This window comes from Hylobates moloch, unplaced genomic scaffold (assembly GCF_009828535.3).
Source record: "Hylobates moloch isolate HMO894 unplaced genomic scaffold, HMol_V3 SCAFFOLD_9, whole genome shotgun sequence".
Taxonomy (NCBI): Eukaryota; Metazoa; Chordata; class Mammalia; order Primates; family Hylobatidae; genus Hylobates; species Hylobates moloch.
The window spans coordinates 97,337,038-97,348,958 of record NW_026652284.1 but is presented as its reverse complement, the minus strand read 5'-3'; the positions used below and the strand labels follow the sequence as shown (position 1 = coordinate 97,348,958).

Here is an 11,921-nt window from a genome sequence, read left to right as displayed (position 1 = left end):
ATAGAAAGTATTGCTGTAAAGAAACGCCAACATAGAGTATTCTTATTTTCCTGGCCATGGACTTTTGCCATGTCAGAGGCAATTTTGGAGTGGAGAATAAGGCAATGACAGAAATTCTTGTTCATCAATCCCATGTATACGCCCAATAAAATCCCCTATTCATCGCTATAAAAATGGAGGAGGAGTTAGAAATAAACCAGGGCATTGGTTCATTAAATCTCTACTGATTCCCATTTGAAGAATGCAATTTAACTTCAAAGGAGACCCTAAATTTGCATCTGATCCTAATTCCATTGTACAGGTTAACTCACCATGGTTTACAATATCTTCAGTACAGCTGGTGCCCTTTCTTCTTCTGCAATACCCCAAAACACTCCTAAACTCTACAGATTCAGGGAAATAATGTTTGATAGTACTATTGGACTGTGTATAACAACCATAGGGTTTTAATGGCTGTAAATAGGATAATTATGTTTTTAACAAATGGGTACCCCTTTGAAGAAAGGAAATATAGGGCAATTATAATGATACGTTGTTTTCAGGACTTGATTGACACTTCTGAAAGGGGTGCAATTCAGCGTGACATCTCTCATCACTTCCTGGCTTTATAGTTGAAGAAGCACAAGTTCCTTTTTCACAACTGTCAAGGGCTCCTACCACCTCTGACCACCATCTTCTTCCTCCATTGGGGTTTTATGCCTATGACCAGAGTGATTTCAAAAGCACCCCTGATTCTAACACATTATCTTCCATCTCTCTTAGACAAATATGTTCCCCAAATGAGTTATCTCTTCCAATAAATGATTGAGAGTGAAAGAGTGTATTCTCATTACAGTCCTCATTGGTATCATGAAAAACATGTCCTGCCATGATTTTGGTGATAAAAAGATGACTTAACCCAAACTCTCTCTTTCTTGATTTTATTTTAAACAACACACACTAACATTTTAAAATAGAATTTAAACAGGTGCCCAGTAACAGAATGACAAACGTTAAGTGTGAAATCAGAAAGTTAAAAAACTAAACCGCAGATGGTCACCTTTTTATTTTTTTTAACATCCGCCTGCGCTGGACTGTTAAGTGGCCTCATCACTGTCAAGCCAGGCAGGATTTGTAAAGCTTGGGATGTGGGTATTCAGAGATGACATTTGCTTGGTGCCTTTAATGATTTCTGTAATTAGTCATTTAAACAGATTGCCCTGTGATCCAAAACAGGGAATACAGAGAGATGAGCTGAGAAAATCATTTCCTGGAGGCACTTTAGAGCTAATTGTGGAAAATGAGGCTTGTCTCTTTGCAAGACTCTCTGGATCATATTTCATTGGGTGGGTATGGAGCTGTAGAGCAACATTCTCCAGGAATCTATAAAATGTATATGCCTGAGAGGTGTTTTTCTTTTTGACACCACAGTGCTAAAAGACTTTGTTGGGTCACAAAATTTAACAGATATTAAGTGATCCAAATTGCCACTGGCAATTTAGAAACCAGAGAAGGAAATGCACCTGGTCAGAGAAAGTTGAGGCTACATGACAGAGAAAAGCCAAGGACATGATATTTCACAGGAATAGGGTAAGACTTCAGAGACCTATGACTTTGCCTTCTTTGCACTAGAAAGTTGTGCTTTTTGTTAATAAATGTCCTTGGAGTGACAATTCTGCTCTTCAAAGATAAAAGTGGAAGCTTTCAGAGACAGAAAGGGATTTGACTATTTTAATTAATTCACCACTCTCACTAGGTAACAGCCTCTCAGTAAATGCCTTTATCCCAGCAAGCCTCCATTGCTTCCTCTGAGAAACAGCTGTTTAATTCTCACCAATAATTTTGCCACTCTCTTGTGGGAATGGTGTTGATAACTCAAAATTTCTCGAAAGTTCAGATGATTTAAAATTCTGTGCCCACTCATGTTTGTACATAATAAAAAATAACATTTAACATGTACTGAACGCTAACTACATGCTATGCACAGCTCCAACATTTTTAAGTATCCTAGTTTATTAAACTCTCACACATTTGAACAGGGAGGTTTTACTGATCAGGAAATAGAGGATCAGAGCATTTAAGTAACTGGCTCAAGGTCACAGAGCTAATAAAGGGAAGAGCTAAGATTCAAACTCAGACAAACTAACTTCAGAACCGATGCTTAATGTGTAAACATCCTTTCTTTCATGTCCTTCAACTTTCCCATTTCCCATCTGTAACCAAACATATGGAAGGCATAAATTTCTTTTATGAGTCCTAACATCACCATAGAGCCCTAGATAAATCTTAAGTGGGTGCTGGGTGACGGTGAAGCATATTAAAAATGGAGGGTGGTGGTAAAGTTGACCTGATTTCACTACTCAGAAGAAGAGTGTTGCTTCGAAAGACATAAAAGAATGTAGATGACGGGTTGATGAGTGCAGCAAACCACCATGGCACGTGTATACCTATGTAACAAACCTACATGTTCTGCATGTGTGCCCCAGAACTTAAAGTATAACAATAACAACAACAAAAAAAAGACATAAAAGATTAATGTTTTGATAGCTGGAGAGAATACAATGACATGAAGTAAAGAATTCAACTACATGATTCCACTAACTTCCGGTGGCCTGGAGTTCTGACCACACCAGGGAAAGGGTAATGGGAGAGTCAGAACTTCAGAATTGATGGATGGTGCATAAAGCCCCTGAGTAGCATCTGTTTTTTCATCTCAAAATCCTTAAAATCTCCCTTGTAGATTGTCTTGCATTTTGCCACATAAACATCTACTGTTCAGAGTTTTCAATCTAGCTGACTAAAAAAGCAGAATTTCAGGGAAACAACAGAAACACCCTGGGGCCACGGGACAATTACTTTGGTTGACACACAAATCTGCCTCCCTAATGATTACCTGACATTCAGTGAATTTCTGACTTAAAATCAAATCTAAACAAGATTTTCAAAAAGAAGCAGAAGCCAAGAATTATACTAAAACTTGTGTGTTTGCCAAGTCACCTAATCTTTAGGGTGTCCTATGCAAAATATGGAAAAACAAAACCATTCAGTGGTCCTTGAGACAGGAAAAGTGATTTGGCATAAACCATTCTTTCCATTTTGAGAACCCGATGTGGCAGGAGACGTTGGGAACCTGAGCGGCTCTAATCCTGGTTGCCTAAACATGCTCGCCGAGGTGGGAGATGAGTATATTTGTCTCTACTGAGCAGGGAAAGCTCAGCAGAATGCTAAGTAGCTATTTCAGTGGTGCTGATTGATTTGCAGAGATGGCACAGATGTGACCTCCTCAGTCAAAGTCAATGTTTTCTTGGCCCTCAAATTTCAGAAAAAAAATACAAATATAAATGATAAATAATGACAAGGCCCAGATATAGCCTCAGAGTCATTGCCTCAACAATTATTAATGCCTGCTAGGTTTCTAGTACCCTGCTAGAGTCTGACAACAACATAAAAATCATCTAAAACCTATCTCCTGTTCTCTATAATACTCATAACCATAAAGTTGCAAAAAGTATGTAGTTTTAAAATCACAGCGCGGAGAGTTTTCTTTGCATCATGTATTTTGCTTTTTCAACTAAAAGCTAACAGACAAACATAAGTGTGCCTTGTGCCTAGTCTTCCTTTTTTCTAGAATGTCCTTCTCTTCTTCGTCTTCCTGGAGAGCCTCCATAAGTAATTCAAAGTCCAGCAGGGCTGTCACCTCAATGACATGAAACATCACTGGCCATGCCCATCCAGCAATATCCATTGCTTTCCTTTTATACCCCACTACATCATTGCAATTCAAGATACTATTGTAGCTGCCTGTGTATGTGTCTAGCTATCCCACTCAATGACCTCCTGTGGTTGACAATCTCCTAGACTATGGCTCATCTTTAGAAGCATCTCTGGGTAACTTAAAAATGCAGAAGTCCAGGTTCCAAACTAAACCCATTGACATAGGATTTCCAGAATGTTGGCCTGCACATCTTTAGTTTACTCTCCACAGACAGTGTTGAGTTGCTACCAGAACATAGAAGCACTTGCTGCATCTGATTCCTCTTTATAGTTTCAACACTAACCCCAATGTCTAGCACAAAGTGGTGCTCAGATCATGCTCATGGACTGAATGAATTGGTTGCATCTGCTTTATTCCTTCTTGCAGGTAAATATCTAAATTATTTGTGGCAACAACTTGGTGGGGTCAACTCGAATGTTTTTTCGGCTGTTCTTGAAGACTTCTGGGTCTCTACAACCACATTCTTTGGCTGGTGCCAGTGTTTAAGCACTCTGGTAGGTGAAAATATTTTCTTTTGAATAGTGATTATATACAGTTTTGAAATAAACAAGTTAGAATTTAGAAATAAGAGGGATTTATTGCCAAAATGTGACAAGTAAATAAAAATTAGTTGTAAGCACCTCTCTGTATATTCATACCTATTTCCAATTCAGAGTAGAAAAAAAATCACATTACAGCTTGGTGAGAGAACCAAGTTCTAATGGGGTGTTAGCATACAGAGTCACTTTTATTCCTGACTTGGCTCTCCTTATTTTTTGTTTCTCATGTTTTGGGAAAATTTTGTGACTATCTGTCCCTTCCACTGATTTCTAGTAAGACTTTCCTGAGTTCAAATTTACCTGTGTGTTCTCAAGATGCATTATTGGAAGGGAGATGAATTTCGTATTGCTGATAGTTACAAACAGCTGTTACTTCGGCTCCACTCAGGAATAATCTATATACACATTCCTGCAATTGAACACAGCTACTGATCAGTATATAATCCAATTGATTAATGGATCTCAGTGCCTCTTCCTTCATGGTGAGTGGAGCTAAATAAATAGATAAAATGTGCATTGCACCATGACATGAATTTCTTCCTTTGGTTCCTTATTTTCTATGATGCAGAAACTGCACAGCAGCATGTTTGAAGGTGGTCTGTCAAATTTGGGAAGCTGACAGTGTGACTGAACTAGTCACAGGGGTCTTCACAGAAAAGGCAGTCGGGGTCCTGGTCAACTGGAGATTCCATCTGAATGGTGAGTGAGTGCACCGTAAAGCTTTTGCTGAGGGCTTTAGCAATTTCTCTCCGAACCACTTGGCTGTCCCGGCTGGCTGCTGTTGATAAAGAACCACAGGGAGATTAGCACTGATTGCACACGCATGGGCGACTGCTGTGACTCCAACTTCAAGTACTTTGTCTTTGACCTGCTGCGGTGGGGCAGAGGCAGGGCACTCAGAGGAAGCCACGTTTGCTCTGATAATCAGCTACATTCACACAGACAAGGCAGGGGAAACTCTAGTGCAGCAAAGTGCCCTGTCGCTATGGGAACTCTTTCTGTCCACTGTTATCTCTGGAGTCTGGCATTCCTAGGAGCTTAGTATGGAAGGGGAGACAAGCCCTGGAAAAAGCCAAGACAGAACTATGATTTCTTATACAGCCCTGCTCACCAGCTCCCAGGGATCTCTGGGCTGCAGGCCTTGTGTGTAATCAGAATTTATATCAAGGATAGTGACAGGAACCAGGAAGCGTTTAGAGCTCCCCACAGACCTTTCTTAGAGCAGCAACCCTCACTGCCATTTTTTTTCCTGTCCCAAATGCTATCAGCAGGCTGTAAAGTCTCCTCCACAGCAACCTGAGTGTTTACTAGATTCTTCCATTTGCAGTGAAATATTGGCATAGTGAATGCTGTAAATTCCCTGAAGTCAGACCTGAGCCCCTTCGAGAAGATGAGGATGTTGAGAAAGCACAGTTTTCAAATGACCATCACTAGTGTTCCTGTCCCCTGCCCCTAAGTAACTCCTTGAGTCATTTTTTAGCAGCCTAATGTATTATGCTTGGCCTGAGCTTTCTCTTGAGGCAGTAAATGCCCTCCCACTGCCTATCCTCCCAGCTCTAGACATATCAGAGACAAAATTAACTTCTTGAAAAAGTAATTTTTAGTGTAAACCTAGTATTATAAGAATTTTCTCACATGGCTACAGAATTTCTAATCATACAGTGTGGGACCCCACCATAATTCCTATTAGCACATCTGTTAGCTTGTTAGAAATTTAAGAGTGGGACCTGTGTCTCTTTCATCTTCCTATTTTCAGTGCTAGGAAAAACATCTTATACATAGGAGATACTCAATTAAGATTAAGTTTTTAATTCATTCCTATTATTTGACTGATAGGGCACCAAGCCAAACAGATGAAGTTGAATATTCAGAGTCCAAGGCCTTGAAGTGGCAGTTGCATTTTAGTCCTTTGTTCTGTCTGTCCTCGGCCCTCTGCAGTCAGCCCCAAGAATGTCGTGGGTATCATTGTTGCTATGACAACATCAATAAGTGGGCTGGTTTCAAAGGCCCTTGGTAATAGAAAACACTTCATAGTGTTTTGACAAGCAACAGACAATAAGGGCAGCTCTACAAAAAGGAGGGAAATTACTGACTTTACAGGACAAGGACTGAATTTTTTCCAGGGTGTTTACAAAACTCACTGACCTGTAGCAACATGAGCTGAGAGAATTACTTGATTCATTGTTAGAGACCAGATGTGCAGGCTGTGCACAGACACCACCCCGTCGACTGCTAAAATAAGCTCTTTCACACCACTGTAATTCAGGCTCTTTGGCACACCTGACAAAAGGGAAGAGATGGAGGCTGTAGTTATTCAACTAAATACAGCTCATCGAATTACCTAAACAAGCTGCAAAGTCCTCCCCAAAATTTCAATGTGCTCATCCCTTTGCTGGTTTCTTACTTCAAATGTTTACACATAAGATTTACCTGACTACTTCAAGGTTTACCATCAGTCAAAAATTCCTACTCAGAATACTTGCAGAATTTACTGTGCAATAACCAACAACGGTAATTATCCTTAGTTTTTACGGTATACTGTTAAACTAACTGTGCCTTTTCCAACTATCTTTATATACATTCTGGAAAGTAAAATGAAATAACATGAAATTTGGTATCAAATAATCATGGGTTAGCATCCTGACGACACCTATTGTGAATTTACCCAAATCCCAGAACTTCTTTGATCCTCAGCACATTTGTAGTAAAATAAGGGTGACAAGAACAACACATAGATCACAGAGATCTTTGAGGAGAAATTCGGAAAACATCTAATCATTATGAATAGCAATGTTGTACAAAGATTAGTTACCCAACAGGTCATTTAGTGAACTGTGCTAACAGAGGATCCTAATATTGTATAATACCATTTTATTTGATTTGTAAGTTTTCCATTATTTTAGCTACATTGGAGGATGCTGTAGAAGAGATGTCTAAGTACAGCCCTTTTTTAGCCTCTACTTCAGTTATGTACAAACAACACAAACATCTGGGTGTTTATTAAAAAAATAAATGTACCATGACTCCATTCCAGACCTGAAAGGAAATTTCTATGGATGAAGCTCCAAAATCTAGAGTCTTTCAGAGTGTTTTTTTTTTTTTTTTTTTATTATACTTTAGGTTTTACGGTACATGTGCACAATGTGCAGGTTTGTTACATATGTATCCATGTGCCACGTTGATTTCCTGCACCCATTAACTCGTCATCCAGCATTAGGTATATCTCCTAATGCTGTCCCTCCCCACTCCCCCAACCCCACAACAGTCCCCAGAGTGTGATGTTCCCCTTCCTGTGTCCATGAGTTCTCATTGTTCAATTCCCACCTATGAGTGAGAACATGCGGTGTTTGCTTTTTTGTCCTTGCGATAGTTTACTGAGAATGATGTTTTCCAGTTTCATCCATGTCCCTACAAAGGATATGAACTCATCCTTTTTTATGGCTGCATAGTATTCTATGGTGTATATGTGCCACATTTTCTTAATCCAGTCTATCGTTGTTGGACATTTGGGTTGGTTCCAACTCTTTGCTATTGTGAATAGTGCCGCAATAAACATACGTGTGCATGTGTCTTTATAGCAGCATGATTTATAGTCCTTTGGGTATATACCCAGTAATGGGATGGCTGGGTCAAGTGGTATTTCTAGTTCTAGATCCCTGAGGAATCGCCACACTGACTTCCACAATGGTTGAACTAGTTTACAGTCCCACCAACAGTGTAAAAGTGTTCCTATTTCTCCACATCCTCTCCAGCATCTGTTGTTTCCTGATTTTTTAATGATGGCCATTCTAACTGGTGTGAGATGGCATCTCACTGTGGTTTTGATTTGCATTTCTCTGATGGCCAGTGATGATGAGCATTTCTTCATGTGTTTTTTGGCTGCATAAATGTCTTCTTTTGAGAAGTGTCTGTTCATGTCCTTTGCCCACTTTTTCATGGGGTTGTTTTTTTCTTGTAAATATGTTTGAGTTCATTGTAGATTCTGGATATTAGCCCTTTGTCAGATGAGTAGGTTGCAAAAATTTTCTCCCATTCTGTAGGTTGCCTGTTCACTCTGATGGTAGTTTCTTTTGCTGTGCAGAAGCTCTTTAGTTTAATGAGATCCCATTTGTCGATTTTGGCTTTTGTTGCCATTGCTTTTGGTGTTTTAGACATGAAGTCCTTGCCCACGCCTATGTCCTGAATGGTATTGCCTAGGTTTTCTTGTAGGATTTTAATGGTTTTAGGTCTAATATTTAAGTCTTTAATCCATCTTGAATTAATTTTTGTCTAAGGTGTAAGGAAGGGATCCAGTTTCAGCTTTCTACATATGGCTAGCCAGTTTTCCCAGCACCATTTATTAAATAGGGAATCCTTTCCCCATTTCTTGTTTTTGTCAGGTTTGTCAAAGATCAGATAGTTGTAGATATGCGGCATCATTTCTGAGGGCTCTGTTCTGTTCCATTGATCTATGTCTCTGTTGTGGTACCAGTACCATGCTGTTTTGGTTACTGTAGCCTTGTAGTATAGTTTGAAGTCAGGTAGCATGATGCCTCCAGCTTTGTTCTTTTGGCTTAGGATTGACTTGGCGATGTGAGCTCTTTTTTGGTTCCATATGAACTTTAAAGTAGTTTTTTCCAATTGTGTGAAGAAAGTCATTGGTAGCTTGATGGGGATGGCATTGAATCTATAAATTACCTTGGGCAGTATGGCCATTTTCACAATATTGATTCTTCCTACCCATGAGCATGGAATGTTCTTCCATTTGTTTGTATCCTCTTTTATTTCATTGAGCAGTGGTTTGTAGTTCTCCTTGAAGAGGTCCTTTACATCCCTTGTAAGTTGGATTCCCAGGTATTTTATTCTCTTTGAAGCAATTGTGAATGGGAGTTCACTCATGATTTGGCTCTCTGTTTGTCTGTTATTGGTGTACAGGAATGCTTGTGATTTTTGTACATTGATTTTGTATCCTGAGACTTTGCTGAAGTTGCTAATCAGCTTAAGGAGATTTTGGGCTGAGACAATGGGGTTTTCTAGATATACAATCATGTCATCTGCAAACAGGGACAATTTGACTTCCTCTTTTCCTAATTGAATACCCTTTATTTCCTTCTCCTGCCTGATTGCCCTGGCCAGAACTTCCAGCACTATGTTGAATAGGAGTGGTGAGAGAGGGCTTCCCTGTCTTGTGCCAGTTTTCAAAGGGAATGCTTCCAGTTTTTGCCCATTCAGTATGATACTGGCTGTGGGTTTGTCATAGATAGCTCTTATTATTTTGAGATACATCCCATCAATACCTAATTTATTGAGAGTTTTTAGCATGAAGGGTTGTTGAATTTTGTCAAAGGCCTTTTCTGCATCTGTTGAGATAATCATGTGGTTTTTGTCTTTGGATCTGTTTATATGCTGGATTACATTTATTGATTTGCGTATGTTGATCCAGCCCTGTATCCCAGGGCTGAAGCCCACTTGATCATGGTGGATAAGCTTTTTGATGTGCTGCTGGATTCGGTTTGCCAGTATTTTATTGAGGATTTTTGCATCAATGTTCATCAAGGATATTGGTCTAAAATTCTCTTTTTTGGTTGTGTCTCTGCCAGGCTTTGGTATCAGGATGATGCTGTCCTCATAAAATGAGTTAGGGAGGATTCCCTCTTTTTCTATTGATTGGAATAGTTTCAGAAGGAATGGTACCAGTTCCTCCTTGTACCTCTGGTAGAATTCGGCTGTGAATCCATCTGGTCCTGGACTCTTTTTGGTTGGTAAGCTATTGATTATTGCCACAATTTCAGAACCTGTTATTGGTCTATTCAGAGATTCAACTTCTTCCTGATTTAGTCTTGGGAGGGTGTATTTGTCGAGGAATTTACCCATTTCTTCTAGATTTTCTAGTTTATTTGCGTAGAGGTGTTTGTAGTATTCTCTGATGGTAGATTGTATTTCTGTGGGATCGGTGGTGATATCCCCTTTTTCATTTTTTATTGCATCTATTTGATTCTTCTCTCTTTTCTTCTTTATTAGTCTTGCTAGCAGTCTATCAATTTTGTTGATCTTTTCAAAAAACCAGCTCCTGGATTCATTAATTTTTTGAAGGGTTTTTTGTGTCTCTATTTCCTTCAGTTCTGCTCTGATTTTGGTTATTTCTAGCCTTCTGCTAGCTTTTGAATGTGTTTGCTTTTGAATGTGTTTTCAACCTTGGATGCACATTAGTATTACCAGAGGAGATTTTAGAAATCCTGATGACTAAGTTACACCCAAGACCAGTTAAATCAGAATCTCTGTGGATAAGGCCCAACATCAATGCTCATTTGGTGATTCTATCAGGCAGCCAAGATTGAGAACCACTGCACCAACATTCATGAGCCACTGAGCAGCTCTGCTTTGCAGTGGTTCTCTAATCTGACTACATGTTGTTAAAAATACCAAAGGCAGCCCCAACCCCAGATGATTAAATCAGAATCTCTGGGTGATATAGTTTGCATATTTATCCTTGCCAGTGTCTCATGTTGAATTGTAATCCCCAATGCTGGAGATGGGGCCTGGTGGGAGGTGTTTGGGTCATGGTGCCAGATCCCTCATGGCTTGGTGCTGTCTTTGCGATGATGAGTGAGTTCTTGCAAGATTTGGTCATTTAAAAGTGTGTGGCACCTCCCTGCCCTTGCTCCATTCTCATCATATGACGTGCCTGCTCCCCCTTTGCCTTTTGCCACTATTGGAAGCTTCTTGAGTCCTCCCCAGAAGCAAATGCCACCATGCTTCCTGTACAGCCTGCAGAACTATGAGCCAATTAACCTTATTTTCTTTATAAATTATCGAGTCTCAGGTATTTCTTTATAGCAAGGTGAGAACAGCCTTATACACTAGGTATGGGAGGCCTGAGCATAAGCATTTTTTAAAAGCTTCCCAGAGGACTATAATGAACAGCTAGAGCTGATGAACCATCTACTTAATGAAATGGGGAACCCTTAACCCTCCTTTTGAAAAATTTAACTGATTTATGCCTGAGGTTGCAATTTTTTGAATTTTTGCAATCAGACCTTGGCAATGACTTTGAGCAGGATATAATTAACTCTCACATGCTCAGCGTTCCAATAATGGAACACTAGGCATAAATGGGCTAAGAACCTTGCTCATGGGGGATTTCCTCCTTAGAGTTAACTCAAAATTCTCTACAGCATGAGCTGAGTTTTTGATCCTACCTCATATTATTTGGAGAAGTAACAAAGAGCTGGTCATCATGCTATTTTATTCTATGAGTGGCAAAAGACCTAGGCTCCTAGAAGCAGATGAAAGGAGTTCTTGTCTCAAATTAGCCATACAATGTGAATAAAGTCATGGGTAAAATTGTTATAATAATAACAAACTTTCATTGAGGGCCCACTATGTGTAAAGTTTGTGCAAAGTACTTTATTTATAGCAATTATCTCATTTAATAGTCCTAAAAACTTTAGAAGCTAGTTATTAAGGTTACAATTCTTATTTAACTAGAGAGGAGGAAATTGGGGTCAGTTAGACTAAGGAACATTGCTAAGACCACACAGAGAAGTGGCAGAATCAGGCATATCAGATCCCAATGTCTGTGCTCTGAGTATAAAGTGTTATGCAAATACTGGAGTCTAGGAATTGCAATCAGAACATTGTCTGTTATG

General features: G+C 39.5%; 1 protein-coding gene across 2 annotated transcripts in view; it reads right to left on the bottom strand.

The window, feature by feature from the left end:
• Positions 1 to 904: 904 nt before the first annotated feature.
• SLC30A8 (solute carrier family 30 member 8) overlaps positions 905 to 11,921 on the bottom strand; it is a 244,935-nt gene continuing 233,918 nt past the window's right edge. The window contains exons 7-8 of one of the 2 annotated variants that reach the window (XM_032760308.2): positions 6,439 to 6,573; positions 905 to 5,071 (exon numbers count right to left, since the gene is read on the bottom strand). In XM_032760308.2, the coding sequence (XP_032616199.1) occupies positions 4,926 to 5,071; positions 6,439 to 6,573 (281 nt within the window). In that variant the 3' untranslated portion in view covers positions 905 to 4,925. The remainder of the gene's footprint in view (positions 5,072 to 6,438; positions 6,574 to 11,921) is intronic. The other variant, XM_058444414.1, reaches the window with a different exon arrangement.